Source organism: Rhinopithecus roxellana, chromosome 5, assembly GCF_007565055.1.
Source record: "Rhinopithecus roxellana isolate Shanxi Qingling chromosome 5, ASM756505v1, whole genome shotgun sequence".
In the NCBI taxonomy this organism is placed as follows: domain Eukaryota; kingdom Metazoa; phylum Chordata; class Mammalia; order Primates; family Cercopithecidae; genus Rhinopithecus; species Rhinopithecus roxellana.
Genome location: NC_044553.1, coordinates 28,278,467 through 28,294,890, shown reverse-complemented (window position 1 = coordinate 28,294,890; position 16,424 = coordinate 28,278,467). Strand labels below are relative to the sequence as shown.

Here is a 16,424-nt window from a genome sequence, read left to right as displayed (position 1 = left end):
CCAAGTAAACTAGGTATTTTACATTCACCACACATCCCCTCAAATCTCCACAGTTGTTAGAAAAACATTAAAATCCATGCGCCGGGCTCTCATTTCCATGTGTGCCTAAGCTCCCAATGATACTACAGATGCCAGCGAGAGTTAAGTTCATTAAAAGGAGAGGGCTAGACTCTTTATTTCACAAAATTAGCAATAATCTTCCTCGCACCAAACACTTTGCAGACAATGATTACGCTCTGACAAAACCTATCTTACAACAGTGCCCAGAGAATAAACATCGGTCTTTATCCTGAGTACACAAAGGATGTATGAAATGTGGGTTTTGTTGCTGAGGATAACAGGGTATTGCAACGCAGTAGTGATCCTAAACATCCTTCCTTGTCTGATTCACTGAAATCACTCCAGTGGGGGAGGGATGCAGGACATGTGGGAAAACAAGGAGCAGGCAGGACAGGACTGTCAGCAAATCAGATTACTAATGTGATTTGACTGCAGGGGTTGGCGTGTTTTAGGAGGGACAGGAGGTTAAAAAAGACAGTTTGTGACCTGAAGGCTTCAACAATATAATTCTATTCAAGCTTCCAGGACCGACAGGGGAAAAACTGGATTCAGACAGAGAAAGCTGATAAAAATCTTACCTAGCTATTGTTCCTTCCTTTAAAAAAAAAAAAAAAAAAGTGGCAGCCCGTTCTGACCAGCATTCTCATGATGCCTATTCAGGATCTGTTCTGATGACGTCCTACTTGAGAGCACATCCCACAGTCGGAGGTCCACCAGCCTCTTGGCGGGGCCTTCTCACTGCGCACAGGCCAGACTCACACCGCACCTTAAATTGTTCCTATCTCAAAGTCACCATCTCCCCCTTGAAGTGTGTGTTTCCACAAGAAGAGCAAAATGTCATCACTAACTATATCCTATCATGTGAGCTGAGGAATCTAGACCATTTGCAGTTTCCAAGCTGTAGTTACAGACTGTCATCTTCAAAACAAGACTCCGCGAAGTGCTATACTTTCAGCTTTTCTACACAGCCTACAATCCTATTAAGACTAATTTCTCCATCAATATGTTTGCCTAACAGGAGCCTGAAAATTGTCTAGTGTTTATTATAAATCAGAAACCGTCATCTCCATTTTTGCTAGGTTTGATGTAGAAAAATATTTGAAATTTAAAATATAAAAATCCAATAAAAACCAGAATTTTTTTCTAAGGATTTTTCCCTCAGGGCAAACAAGTAAAAACTGGCATGTAAATTTGCTCCTTACCTTATACTGTCAAATTTGGCTACAAGATAATGACCATCCAGAAATAAATAGTTATAAATATATTCAGAGTTTACACCCCAGATTCCCTGGAATACCAAAAAATTTTGAAGAAATTTTCTGTGGGAGTCTACTGCTTATGGGACTAAAATAAAAATTTATAAGAAACTGACTTAAAAGAAGAGAAAAATAATAAAAGGCTATATATGTTGGTCCACAACTTGACATTTATGAAACATACCAGCTAGTATTACATTGCAGTCAATTTGTCCATTAACGGTATTACTCTGATAATTATTAAAATCTGTTCCAGGTATATATATTGAAAATATTTTCTTTTGCATTCTTGCTGAAGATAGGTACAGTACTTTGGAGAAATTGTACTAATCCCTTCAGTATGTCTGTATGTACATATATACACAAATGTGTGTATTTGGATCTGTAGCTCTACATGCGCTTTATATACAGCTACAGACATATGCACACATACATATATACACACGTGGTGGAGAACCTGTGCTTGTGTGTGTATCGTCACAAGCACACATCTGGGAAACATCAACACTGCAAGATACTGGTCAGATTCTTCTTCACTCATCACTGGCTGCGCTTGTTCCCCTCACTTGACCTTGATTACGTAAACAGTTTGATATTGTCTCTGACCCTACAGGGGACTCATCTAGACATCAGCAGCCGACGTGCCTCGAACAGAACCCCTCTTACGCATTGTTTCTAGTTCTTTCTGAGTCTCGTCTTCCATTCTCCTAATGTCTTCCATTGTGAGATCGATCCACTTGTCAATCCAACAAAAAAGCTTCTGAATGAAGTTTTCTACTTTGCTTTGCAGTCCCCACCACTTGAATTTGATGGTCACCAGCTTATAGGCACACATCTGGGGACAGTCAGGGCTGTTTGCCAGCTCCTTCTTCCAGTTGGGTCCCAAAGGGCCTCTCTTGGTCTTGACTGACTGGAATAATGCTGGGTCTTCATCAGCTTTGTAGTCTGCTGGTTCAACTTGACTTCTATCTGCAATATCTATATGGACAATTTCAACAGTTTTCCATGTGTTTGGATCTAAACCATGTACATTTTCTAATGTTCCCAAGTCTGGTTTGTGCCATGTTTCGATTTTAATGAAGAAATCATCTTTCATATATTCATTCGTTGCAATTGTTCTGCAGTAGGGGTACGCATTCCAGGCTTTCTCATGAAACACCAAGGAGCCTTCAGGAGCAATCATCCTCACGAATGCAGGAACTTTGCTCTTTAGGTGATAAATTTTGTGTGTATATTGTCCCTTTTCTCCATCCTTCTCATAAGGTTCATTCTTTAAGACTTCAATTCCTTTTCCACCACCAGTCTCATTCTTACTAGCTTCTGCAACAGAGTAAAGCTGCCCAACCCGATACTCCCGAACAGAACATAGCAAAACCACACGGAATTCCTTGATCAGCACCATCTTCCCGGAACCCCCTCACAGCTGCCGCCGATACCTATAACTTGTCTTTATCCCTAGATGAAAAGTTTATTGGAGGAGGTGATGGAAACTGTTTTTGAATTTTTTTCGAGTGCTCCCTTTGAGAAATCAAAGACTCCTCTATTCCTAAATCAGTTTAAATAGTTACATTAAACTACACATTGAAAACTCTGACACAAAGTGGGGTACAGATTCTCTATATCCTATTTTTACTTTTCAGGTTTCCAACATCAAAACTCCTAAGCAAATGGATGAATTCATTGAGATCCAAAGTTCAACAGGAACCTGGTACCAGCGCTGGCTGGTCAGATTCAAGACCATTTTCAAGCAGGTGTGATTGGGAACTTACTTTGGGTGAGAAGGTGGCTCTATGGGAGTCTCTAATCTTAGTGGATGAAAAATGCAGATCCTGAACATCCCCACCAACCTGGGGCAGCGTGTTGGAGAGGAATCAACCCTGGAAGGGGGCGTTTGGGCTCCAGCGCACGTCTGCCTCTAGCTTGCTGTGTGCCCTGGAGCTGAAAACTCTCTAAATCTTAGTTTCTTTTCTTTGTTCTTCCTTCCCAAGGCAGGGATTTTGAATGTAGGTAAAATGTCTAGTCTGAGTAAACATCTTCTCTCTAGCAAATTTTAAAATAATCCACAGGGAGGAAGAAGTGAGTGAAATAAACGACCCCTTGAGGCTTGTTCTTGATTTCCAAGAAATACTTTTCTAAATGGGCAATGCCATTTCTCTGGAGCACTGGCTCCTCCAAGTAGGGATTCAGTCAGCTATTGAGCACTGAGGCAGCCAGCCAGCCAGAGTCTATTGGGACTGAATGGTCTTCGCAGTGTATGGTCAATAAATGTTTGCAATATCCCCCTTGCCCACAGGCAGGGCATAGAACTCAGTAGTCAAGGTTACTCTGTGCCTTGAAGTCCTAACTCAGTGTGCTTTCAATCATATTCACAGAATATTGTGTTCCCAGGGAAAATCCTATTGGACTGTTAGAGTATGAGGCCAGCCAGTAAGAAGAGAAGAAGCTTTCCTTGTTATTTGGAGAGATTTGCTGCTTTTAGGAGACAGTGGGGTGCCCATTTTCTTCACGGATTCCTAGGCAACTTATTAGAAAATCTGAGTAATGAGCTCTTTGATTGTGGGAGAAACAAAGTCACACATTGCTTTCTTTAACAATCCTTCTCTGATATGGGTTGTAGGTCTGGGATAATGCCTTGTACTGTGTCATGGGGCCCTACAGAATGAATACACTGATTCTGGCCGTGGTTTGGTTTGCCATGGCATTAAGGTAAGTTCTGTCTTGCTTAAATTTCGTAATTCCGTGTGTCTCAGTGGCCTCCTTTACACATTTGGGACTACAGGCATGCACCACCACACCTGGATAATTTTTGTATTTTTAGTAGAGATGCGGTCTTGCCATGTTGGCCAGGATGGTCTCGAACTCCTGACCTCAAGTGAACTGCCTTCCTCACCATCCCAAAGTGCTGGGATTACAGGCATGAGCCACCGCATCGGCCAGTGGGGATGTCTTTAGTGTTTCCCTATTCACTAAGATTCTGTCTGAGACATGTATATTTTATGTGTTAAGGAGGTGTCCATCAATCCCTAATCTATTAGTGTTTTTATCAGGAAAAATTTTCTTTTAAATCAAATGCCTTTTCAGCATTTATGGAGGTGGTCATATTTTTTCCCCTTGTATCTATTAATATGAGGATTTATATCATCAGATTTCCTAATAATGAACCAAATTAATGTATTTTCAATGAATTTGATCTACATCAAGTCAAGAATGTAGACCCTGATCATGAAAGAATTAATCTTGTTGTTGCTCCAACCTTCTCCCTTCTCCACTCCAGTTACTATGGACTGATAGTTTGGTTTCCTGATATGATCCGCTATTTTCAAGATGAAGAATACAAGTCTAAAATGAAGGTATTCTTTGGTGAGCATGTGTATGGCGCCACAATCAACTTCACGATGGAAAATCAGATCCACCAACATGGGAAACTTGTGAATGATAAGTAAGTGAGTGAGCACAGGCTTCCCTCACATCAGGGTGACAGTTGTGGGGACTGTTTTTGGGAGGCAGCCAGAGGGAAGATAAGAATGATATATGGCCGGGAATGAGTGCCAAGGCTGGTGTCAGCATCACAACTTGTCATGGCTGCCAGAGACTCCATAGCTCCCCTGGTGGCTGTGTCTGTATTGTGCTGGCTCCTCGATACCCTGATCTCCTGGCCAGAGCTGTTTCATGCAAGGATGGAGACATTTGACTGAGGACGGTCAGTTGGGCCATTTTTCTAAGAACTTGAACCTTTAATGGAAATTAGCAGAAAGTTAAGAGTGGCTAACTCATTAAGAGTGGCTGCGCAGAGAAAGGGCCTAAGGCTCTTAGTGTTAAGATTCCTGAACTAGTTCAAAGCCCGGGTGTTGAGCTTTTAATTTGACCCTAGAAGCTTTTCCATGCCAGAACTAATAGAGCCCTGTTGTAATTCTTTCACCTAATATTACTTTGGAGGGTCGATCAGTATGGTCCATGGTCAGCCAGGAGTGTTTTTTAGAGGAAAAAAAATCAGTGGAGGATTAGAAAATTCCTATTCACATCTTTGTGGGGCTACTTCCTCAATTCATGTTACTCCTCCTCCTCCCGGTCCTGGGACAAATGAGATGGGCAATCCACCCTGTTGTGCTTTAGGAATGCCTCTTTGAAACTTTCCTCTGCAGCCTTCAAGACGAATCAGGGCAGGACTTTAACCATGCTTACCCAAGGCCACATTATTCACTAAACTGAGCATTTACCCCTCTGCTGTTTCCCTTCTTGAATTGTACTTAGCAAGCTCATCAGGTTGTGAATGGTAAGTAAGTGGGTGGCCATGGGCTCTGCAGTGGCACCTGAAATACCATGGCACAGATATAGTTCAATGTCAGTCACATTGACTGCCCCATATTTACCACTTCAATACAAAATTAATTAGCGCCACGAATTCTCACCTCTGGTGAATGTTCTGTCTCCCCCGTCTGCACCCACATATGCATCTAGTGTCTCAGTACAGTCTCTACCTGTAGTGACTCCTGGCCACTTTAGGAAAGGAATGGCTGGGTGAAGCCCAGGAAGGATACCTCTTTAAGTTTATTCTGTATTGTTCTCACAGGCTAGACTGTAGCAAAGGCCTCCCTGTTATTTAAGGTGAGAAAGTGTGCAATAAAAAGGAGAATGTTATTTCTACCAATATCAGACCTTTGGGAAGGAAGTTTTAGGACCGAGTATCATTGACGTGGGTTCAGATTTTCAGATTTTTTAAAATGTTGAAGCCCAGTCACAGACATCTCCATACTCATATATCCATACGTTCTCTGCAGAGACAGTTCAGAGTCATTATCCTCTGCCCAGAGTGACCACTTCAGGGATGGCGGCTCCAATGCTCGTGGTGGTGGAAGGCAGTTCCCCCAAGATGTTTCATTGTCTGAGCTCTTTAGTATGTCAGAAGGTCTTGTGTTGACATTGCCAAGGAAGAAATGTCACCCTTGCTTTATTAGGATACTTTGGAAATATTGAAAACCAAGGAACATTATGGATGACTAGATGTCACCCATGGAGTCACACCATTCCCTGCAGAGATGAATTCCCTAAAGGAGACCTCATTTCTGAAGTTCCCAATGTTTAGTGATACATTATTTTGATACAGGTCATACTAATGGTAGCAGTGACAGTGATAATAATGTAATAATGCCAGCGATAGTCACTATAGCAGCCAGCGTTAATGAGCATTGCTGTGTACCAGGTGCTGCCTTAAGTGCTTTATGTAGATTATCTCACAAAACTCCAGGGAACAAGAAATATGCTTTCCCTTTTGCGAGTGGGGAACAGAAGCTTAGAGAGGTTAAGTATCTTGCTCAAAATCACACAGCTGATATTCACAGAAATATCTCTCTCCCAACCCACATATTGGGACTCCAGATCTTGTACTCTTGACAACTACAAATATTTTCTCATTAGGAAACTCTTCATTCCTACAGAGGCGCTGTTTTACATGATACTTTCTGCATGAAAGTCAACACAACGCGGAGTCCTTGTGATTTGTAACAAGCAAGTTTTGCAGTTCTGACACTTAGCTAGGCAGAAAGTGGAGACTTTTGATCCACTCTGTCCTTTTAACTTTGCTCAGCTTCTCCAGGCTTTCAGCAAACTGCTGGGTGGGAGTGAGGAGGAAACAGGGGCTGAAGAAAGCAGTGTTGAATCCCATGGATGATGGGTGGACGGTGAATCCTGTGGATGACGGATGGACAGTGAATCCTGTGGATGACAGGTGAACGGTGAATCCTGTGGATGATGGGTGGACGGTGAATCCTGTGGATGATGTGTGGATGGTGAGTCTTGCGGGTGATGGGTGGGCGGGGAATCTTGCGAATGATGTGTGGATGGTGAATCTTGCGGATGATGGGTGGCCGGTGAATCCTGCGGATGATGTGTGGATGGTGAATCCTGTGGATGATGGGTAATGAATCTTGTGGATTCAGGACCCCCGAGGGACATTATGGATGACTAGATGCCCCCCCAACCCAACGGGGTGACACCATTCCCTGCAGAGATGAATTATTTTAAGGAGACCTCATTTCTGAAGTTCCCAATGTTTAGCAGATACATCATTGTGATATGAGTAATAATGTTGATAGTAGTGACAATGATAATGCTAATAATGGTAACTGTAGCAGCCAATGTTATTGCCAAGGTCTGGAAATGTATAGGTGTGCCAAGGATTGTCTCGGAGTGGATTGTCTTCACACATTTTCTACGATGTTTCTATGCTTCAAATGTACACAGATGCTTTTGCATGATTATGAAAATATAAATTTCTTCAAAAGTTGTAATGAGTTCATTGTAACTTTCGTCATATGGTATGTTTTTTAACTAACCGACACTAAACCTGTACCCACTATTATTTGAAGCCCATAATTTCCCTACTCCTGCCCCAGCAACTTGTTTGAATGAAAAGGGTATTTTTCCCCTTGACTGATTGGGAACCTTTGAAAGTGATCTAAGGAACGAAAGGAGCCTGGCTTCTTTTCTTGAGTTATTCTGCCATCTGCTGGTCGTAAACTGGAAAACACCTCATTTTTGAAAACCCCAACCCTCTTCTGAGGCCTCCAGGGATACACACGTGTTCTTTAGCTTCCTTGGGGGCATTTCTCCCATCCTTACCAGTACTCCTCCTTTGACTTTATTCATACTTGGCTGATTTAAGATTTTGATGGAAATTATTTTATTGAGTATCACACATGGTGGAAAATTATTTTGTGTTAAGGGCTTTAAAAAGACGTCACCCGCGGACATTGTTGACAAAGGAAATTCTATTGAAACTTCAGTTTCATCCTGCAGTAAAACCAATCCCTTTGCTCCCAGGAAGAAACAAAAGTGCCAAGGTTAGTTTTGGTCTGCTCCCGAAGCATCATCTGCAGCCTTCTAGTGCCTTTTTTTGGGATCTGGGGGCTCTGAGTACCCATGAAGCTTTGACTTCAAAACCCGTGAGTTTTTGGAAAGTGCAAGAAAGGCAGAAGAATAAGTTCATGTTTTAAACCCTGAGCTGAAATGTCAGGCCAGGCTTCCTTTATTGTTAGCTAAAAACAGGATAGATTTTCTACCCAGAATATGTGTTAACTAACTAATTAATTAACTAACTAACTTACCTTCTCTTCCTGGGGAGACATTTCTGCTTGGTAGGGCTTTCTTGTGTGAGGGTTAGGAGCGGGAGGGCATTATTTTATTTAAACTTTTCTGCACATCAGGGAGAGGTGCCTGATTTCTGTCTGTGATAGGTCGTGATCCAGGAAGGAATGTCTTTCTCCTGGCGGTTCCTCAAAGCTGATGCTGTGTTCTTACTCATGTAGGAATGTGTAACTGCTCACTCAGATGATTTGCCAATGAAGGATGAGAGAAAAGCTCTCTTGAGTTCTTAGTAAAGGTCAGAGGTGAATAGCTCAGAATGAAAATGAAGTTCACAAGATTTAGCTCTAAAATGAGGCCAGTAGGATAGCAGGGGGCAGGAAGAGCAGAGAGAGGAAGAAAGCACATACACACACACATCAGAACAGAGGTTGCTGTCACGCATCACACTGAAATGTTATACGCCAAGTCTCCTTTGGGGAGGGGGAATAAATAAGCATATTCATCTTTTTTTTTTTTTTTTTTTTTTTTTTTTTTTGATGAAGTCTCACTGTGTCTCCCAGTCTGGAGTGCACTGGCATGATCTAAGCTCACTACAACCTCCGCCTCCCAGGTTCAAGCGATTCTGCTGCCTCAGCCTTCCAAGTAGCTGGGATTACAGGCGCCTGCCACCACACCTGACTGATACTTGTACTTTTAGTAGAGATGGGGTTTCGCCATGTTTGCCAGGCTGGTCTCAAACTCCTGACCTCAAATGAGCTGCCCCCCTTGGCCTCCCAAAGTGTTGGAATTACAGTCATGAGCCACCATGCCTGGCTCTAAATAAGAATATTCTTCAACTGCAGTGGGACTAAATTTCAGTACAGTAAAGCTCCTTGAAGATGCCAGTGGTGGGCCAGGTCAATGCAGCTTCTGGTTTCTTGATCCCAGAAAGTTGCCAAGGCTGGGTTCTGGCTTTGATTGTTTAGTAACAAGCTGAGCCATCCTAGGCAAATCTGTGATCTGTCTAAGCCTAGGATTCCACATCAGAATGTGATAATATTGATGTAGAATGTATATCATATTTCAGAGTTAATAAAATTTATCAGCCAAGTTTTGTAGCTTACACCAGGTCCTGCATAATTTTATGGGGCATCTTCCTGGGTAGTTTGTACTTTGGCTGCTGAAAATTGGATTGCTTTTCCCCTGTCAAACATGTGCACGTGTTGTAGCAAATAAATAAGACTCCTATTGAGTTTTGGATGTTTATTTTGTCTTTGACCTCCCTGATAGTTCTGTTTTTCTCTTGTTATATAATCCTATCATCTGCAAATGACTAGTTCTTTGACTCCTTTTTTCTCTTTTTTTCGTTATAAAACATTTCAAATATGCAAAGAATAGAGAATATAAGCAGCCCCATTCAGAGCACCTAGCTTTATAAAATCATAAACTACGTTTACTTCAGATGTCAAAATTGATTAAGCATTACTCACTGTATTACTCTTTTTGATAATATTCTTCTCCCTCCCCAGAGGTCATGATCACCATTGTCATAAGTTTGATGCTTTACATTCATGCATGTTTTTATACTTTTTGCATATACTTATGTATCATAAGCATTGTACAGCAGTCTTTTGAATGTTTCAAAATTTGGACAAAACCATACTATATTACATGTGTAGATATATAATTATAAATTATGCAACTTGCTTTTTTGTGTAGAATTGCAATTTTGAGAATACTCTGTGTTGGGGGAGATAGCTACATAACTCAATTTCATTTAATTCAAATTTTTCTATGCATATTTCATAATGTATTTATCTGTTCTCCTTTTGAAGGATATTTAAGTAGTTAATAAACTTTTCTTGCTATTACAAATAAAGTTGCAAAAAGTGTTGTCAGGAAAGAATTTTCCAGGCTATGTACCTAGAAGAGGAATTGCTGGGTGAAAGGCTAGAAACATTGTTCTCCAAAGGGATTACATTAATTTGAACTCTCACCAGTAGTATACGGTGTATATTTAGCTTATACTGTTCTTGTTCAACTTTGGTATCATTGTTGTGTCCTCTTTTTCTTTTCCTTAAAGGAAATTATATAAGATAGGGATTGTTAATTTTTTGAAGGTTTGGTAAACCAGCCTCTATAACCAAGTGAGCCTGCCATCTATGGAGACAATACATTTAGATGACCAATTCATTTTGTAATGGTATTTGTATATTCAGGTGTGGTAGTTCTTCTTTTGAAAAATTATATTTTAAAAGTTTTACAATTTATCAGCATAAAAGTATTCACTGTATTTTCTTAAGATATTTAAAATCTGTTGGATCTGTAATTATAAGTCCTCCTTTTTTGTATGAATACAATTTCCATTAATATTCACTCTTCAGCTCACCTGTTATTTAGAAGTGCATTTTAAGTGTCAAAACACTGTTAAATATTGATAATTTATATATACTTGTGCTATTACCAGATGATGCAGTCTGTATGATATTTATTCTTAGAAATCAAAATGTGTTAGGATTTTGTTTTTGTTGTTGTTAGGTGTATATATATTTATAACCATTATATGTTACTGGTGAATTGAAACCTTTGCCATTATGTAATGTACCCTTAATCCCTGATAGTAATCTTTGTTGTAAATTTACTATCTGATATTATCTAAATCTCCAGCATCTTTCTGATCAGTGTTTGTGTAACTTTTTCCAATTTTTTGCTTTCAATCTATGTATATTTTTGTAATTAAGTGAATTTCTTATAATTAATATACAGTTAGGTCTTCCTTTCTCCACCTAAACGGACTCTCTTTATTTTAAATTCATGTGTATAGAACATTTATACTTATTGTAATTACTTATATGGTTGAATTACAGCCTATCATCTTGCTATCTTGCTGGCTACTTTTTTTTTAATTAAGCCATATATATATATATGTGTGTGTGTGTGTTATACTTTATGTTCTAGGGTACATGTGCAGAACGTGCAGATTTGTTACATATGTATACATGTGCCATGTTGGTGTGCTGCACCCATTTACTCGTCATTTACATTAGGTATATCTCCTAATGCTATCTCTCCCCGCTCCTCCCGCCCCACAACAGGCCCCGGTGTGTGATGTTCCCCTTCCTGTGTCCAAGTGTTCTCATTACTCAATTCCCACCTATGAGTTAGAACATGTGGTGTTTGGTTTTCTGTTCTTGTGATAATTTGCTGAGAATGATGGTTTCCAGCTGCATCCATGTCCCTACAAAGGACATGAACTCATCCTTTTTATGGCTGCATAGTATTCCATGGTATATATGTGCCACATTTTCTTGATCCAGTCTGTCATTGATGGACATTTGGGTTGGTTCCAAGTCTTTTCTGTTGTAAATAGTGCTTGCTGCCTATTTTCTATTTGTTTTGCATGTTTTTTTTTTCTTTTTTCCTACCCTCTTTTAGATAATTTTCGCAATTCCATTTTACCTTCACTATTGGTTTATTACTTATTCCTCTTTGTAAAAATTTAGTGGTGCCTTAGAACTTAGAATACACATCTTTAATTAATCATAATGTGCCTTCAAGTATTATTCTATTACTTCACTTTTAGTGGAACAGCCTTACAACAGAACACTCATTTCTTCTCTCCTGTTTTATGTGATTGTTGTCATACGCACTTCTTTTACATATGCTATAAACACATGATATGTTGCTACTGTTTTTGCTTTACCCAGTGAACTTTCTTTTAGAATGATTAAGAATAAGAGAAAAATAGGCTGGACACAGTGACTCACACCTGTAATCCTAGCACTTTGGGAGGCTAAGGTGGGTGGAATGCCTGAACTCAGGAGTTTGAGACCAGCCGAGGCAACATGGTAAAACCTTGTCTCTACTAAAAATACAAAAAATTAGCCAGGTATGCTGTTGCACACTTGTGGTCCCAGCTGTGTGGGAGGCTGAGGCAGGAGAATTGCTTGAACCTGGGAGGTGAAGGTGCAGTGAGCTGAGATACCACCACTTTACTCCAGCCTGGGTGACAGAGTGAGACTCCGTGTCCAAAAAAAAAAAAAAAAAAAAAAAAAAAAAAAGAAAGAAAAATGTATTTAACCAGTTCTAGAGATCTTCATTTTTTGTGAACATCCAAGTTTCAAATGTAGATAGGTATTGTATTTCTTACGCCTGAGAAACTTCCCTTTATTATTCCTTGTAGTGAAATTATGATGGCAATACATTTTCTCAGTATTTGTTTGTCTGAAAGATCTGCTTCTTCTGCAATTTTGAAAATATTTTTGCGGGGTATAAAATCTGGGTCGACAGTTTTTTTGTTTTTGTTTTTTTTTTTCCATTCAGAAATTTAAAGCTTTCACCCTGTTGTCTTTTGGCTTGAATACTTTCTGATGAAAAGTCTGCTGTATTCTTACCTTTATTTATTTATTTTTTGTATGTAACATGATTTTTTTTTTTCTTTTGCTTCAAGATTTTCCCTTTATATTTGATATTCAGCTATTTGAACATCATGTGCTTAGGTGTACCACCACCTCCTCATCTTTCTTCTCCTCCTTCTTCTTGGGATTTACTCTACTGAGGTTCTATAGGTTTTATGAACTTATGATTTGATTCGTTTCACTACTTTAGGAAAATCCTTTGCCTTTGTCTTTTCAAATACTTCTTCTTTCTCTTATCTTTCTTGAATTCCAATTGCACCTATGTTAGATTGTTTAATATTTTCCCATAGCTCTTAGATGATTTTCTCTGTTTCTTCCCTTATTTTTCTGTTTATGTTTCAATTTTGGTAATATTTTTTGAGTTATCTATAATTCCAGTAATCCTTTGTTTTTGCCACGATGAGCCTAATAATGAGTTCACTAAAGACCTTCTTAATATGTGTTACGTTATATAAAACAATTCTAGCATTTCTGTCTGAATCTTATAGCTTGCATCTTTTTGCTGGAATTCCTCAACTGCTCTTGCATGCTATCTATTTTTTCCTTTAAGGCTTTAATATGTTCATTATATTAAATTCCCTGCCTGATAGTTCCAGTATTTATATTATATCTGAGTATTATTATTATTATGATTTGTTGAGGTGGCATTTTGCTCTTGTTGTCCAGGCTGGAGTGCCATGGCACGATCTCAGCTCACCGCAACCTCTACCTCCCAGGTTGAAGCAATTCTCCTGCCTCAGCCTCCTGAGTAACTGGGATTACAAGGCATGTGCTACCATGCCCACCTAATTTTTTGTATTTTTAGTAGAGATGGGATTTCTCCATGTTGATCAGACTAGTCTCGAACTCCCGACCTCAGGTGATCCACCCGCCTTGGCCTCCCAACTGAGTATTATTTTTTAAATGATTATGTCTTGATATGATGTTGTTTTATTCTCGCTTCTTTGTGTGTCCTGTAATGTTGGGTTGCAATTCAGATGTTTTGTATGACAGTAGGGACTAAAAATTGTGTACACCTCTTTTGCTAGGCCATAACAGTATGTGGGGAGGTTAAGAAAATCTAGGCAGTAGTTGAGCTTGGTTTGGATTTTGTTTTAGTTATGGTTACCTTAGAAACTTTTTGAAACTTCCTTTTTTATTGAGGAATAATTTATGTACAGTAAATTTACCCCTTTTATTATATATATAGCCCTGTGAGTTTTGACAAATGCGTGCAGTCATGTAACCACCACCACAAGCAAGATACAGGACAATTCCATTACCTCCTGGATTTCCCCATGCCATTTTGTGGTCAGCCCTTTCACCATCCCCAGTCCTTGGCAGCCAATGATCTTCCTTATGTTCCTTACATGGAATTATACAATAGGAAGCCTTTTGAATTTGCTTCTTTTACTTAGCATAATGCATTTGGGATTTATCCATGTTATTGCATTTTTAGTAGTTTATTTTTATTGTGGAGTAGTATTCCATGATTTGAAAGTATTACTGTATTTTGTTTATCCATTTATCAGTTGAAGGGATCTTTGAATTGTTTCCCGATTTTGGCATGGTTAAATTACTGTTTGACTTAGGATGTTTCTAACTATATTTATATATGAATTTGTTCTACTGTTTTTCTCTTGCTAATTTAATGTTTTTATCTTTATTATTTCCCTTTTTGTTCTATGTTTTATGCTTCAGTTATTGTTCCTAGAGGCAGTAAATGTGCTAGGATCTTTGTAAAGGAGACAGAATGAGGTACAGTGATTTCACCACTCAGGTATCTTTGAGTGTATGAAAAAAAGAGAGAGGAAGTTGGATTTTACTGCCAGACTCACTGAGGCACAAGAATGTATGTCCTTACACTATTTGATTGACATTGGCACCAGGATTTTCCATCATGAACATTTTCTGATTCTTCATGCAATAATATTTCAATATTTGAGGAAGTAAGATGGCCATCTCCTAAGTTCACTCTTTTATTTCTTTCTTGGTGCTACACACATAAAAGTACTCATTTAGGGAACCATGCTAGAGCTGCAAAAAGAGCCATCTTCTCAACATCCCTATTTTATAGATTTTTTTTTTTTTTAAATGCAGGCTTAGAGAGGAGAAGAAAATTGTTTGAGGGCTCCTGGTGGTTAAGTTCTGAAAATTAGACTCTTCATTGTTTTGGAGAGTGGCATCACAGGTTAGGTGAAGGCCTGACCTCTACACCTGGAGAATGTGAGAAGTTACACAGAGTATTCAGGAAAGAATTTGTTTCCTCTTCTCTTTAAGCAAATTAGGCCCAAGTACATATTTTCTGAAGTGATCATCTTATTTGTCTTTTGATTTACCTCAGATTAGGACCTGATCTAAGATAATATGTGAGAGACCTGGGATTCCTATTCTTAAGAACTCTATTTCATTTCATGGTGGCTAGAGAGCTTATTAAAATATTTATGTGCGTGAACTTTGGGGAGCCATAGCCTTTATTTATTTTCTCCTTAAATGATGATGTAATTTATGTGACAGAGAATTCTCTGCTTTCAAAAAAGGCAATTGAAGGGTATATATGACATGCATCTGTGTCTGCACGTGCTTTTCCCTGTGTCTGGAATACATGTCCTTATCTTTGCTTAGAGAGCTTTCACTCTTCCTTCAGGGTAAGTCACCTCATACTTTACCCAACTGGATCACAAGTGTCCCCTTAGAAGTGGTTTTATAGCATACCTCTATCTTGATAATCATCACACTAAATTTTCAGGGCTGGTTTTCTTGTTTATCTTGTTTATCTCTTTAATTAGACTGAATTTCTTTAGGGTGATGCCCTCAAGCCTAACACATGTTGAATGTGACTTTGGTGTAGCTTAAATCACTTGCTGGACTAATCACTGGGCCTGAAGCAACTGAAACAAAGCATATGTAATGACACTTTTGTCATAGACCTTAGGATTGCCAATGGCTTCTGTTGCCTTAAAGGAAAAGCTTACAAAGTACTGTTGCTAGCATTTCTTTCATCTTTTGAACTCTTCTGAACGAAGAATCTTGGGTGGGCTAGTTCAGTGTATAGACTGGAGATTGGGGGAGATGATTTATGTAAAGAGTCATAAAATATGTGTTGGCCCTTTCTCCTTTTATCTCTTCCCTTATAGCTCTGGCTTTTTCTAACTCACTTGGAGAGACATTTTAAGGGCTGCCTGCGTCAGACCCATTTATGATTTATGGCTCTGCCTTCTCAGCCACCCTGGGAAGAATATTAAAATATCACCCAAGGCTACATCAGCAGTCTATTACTATATTAAAGAGAAGGATATATTAAGAAATGCAAAGGCCTACAACAGTCTCCAGGAATAGCTCTCTTAAGTAAACACGTCTAGCTTATACATTTTGACATCAGAGGCATCTTCTTGTAACAAAGACTTACCAGTTAGTTTTCCTATGGCAACCTGAATAATTTAGTGATAGCTTTTGGAGGCCCCTATTTAAGTCTGTAGCAAATTTGGCCCTAAGAAAAATTTCTCAAAATAGTTTGGTTTTCTAGACCAATGATTCTCAAATTTCTTTAAGTATAATAATCTGGTCTCAACCATTGGTGACTCTGGTGCAAGAGGCATAGGCTGGAATTTAGGAAATGACATCTTTAATAATAACCTCAAGTTTATTC

At 39.1% G+C, this 16,424-nt stretch overlaps 1 protein-coding gene and 1 pseudogene across 3 annotated transcripts in view; one reads left to right on the top strand and one right to left on the bottom strand.

Annotated features, from left to right (window-relative positions):
* SV2B (synaptic vesicle glycoprotein 2B) overlaps nucleotides 1-16,424 on the top strand; it is a 185,110-nt gene that overhangs the window by 153,192 nt on the left and 15,494 nt on the right. For both annotated transcript variants that reach the window (XM_030931464.1, XM_030931463.1), the window contains 3 exons: nucleotides 2,957-3,067; nucleotides 3,934-4,022; nucleotides 4,591-4,755. In XM_030931464.1, coding sequence (XP_030787324.1) covers nucleotides 2,957-3,067; nucleotides 3,934-4,022; nucleotides 4,591-4,755 — 365 coding nt within the window. The remainder of the gene's footprint in view (nucleotides 1-2,956; nucleotides 3,068-3,933; nucleotides 4,023-4,590; nucleotides 4,756-16,424) is intronic.
* Nucleotides 1,397-2,747, bottom strand: LOC104653773 (annotated as a pseudogene). The gene has a single exon (XR_746727.2). The product of XR_746727.2 is annotated as a phosphatidylinositol transfer protein beta isoform pseudogene (transcript).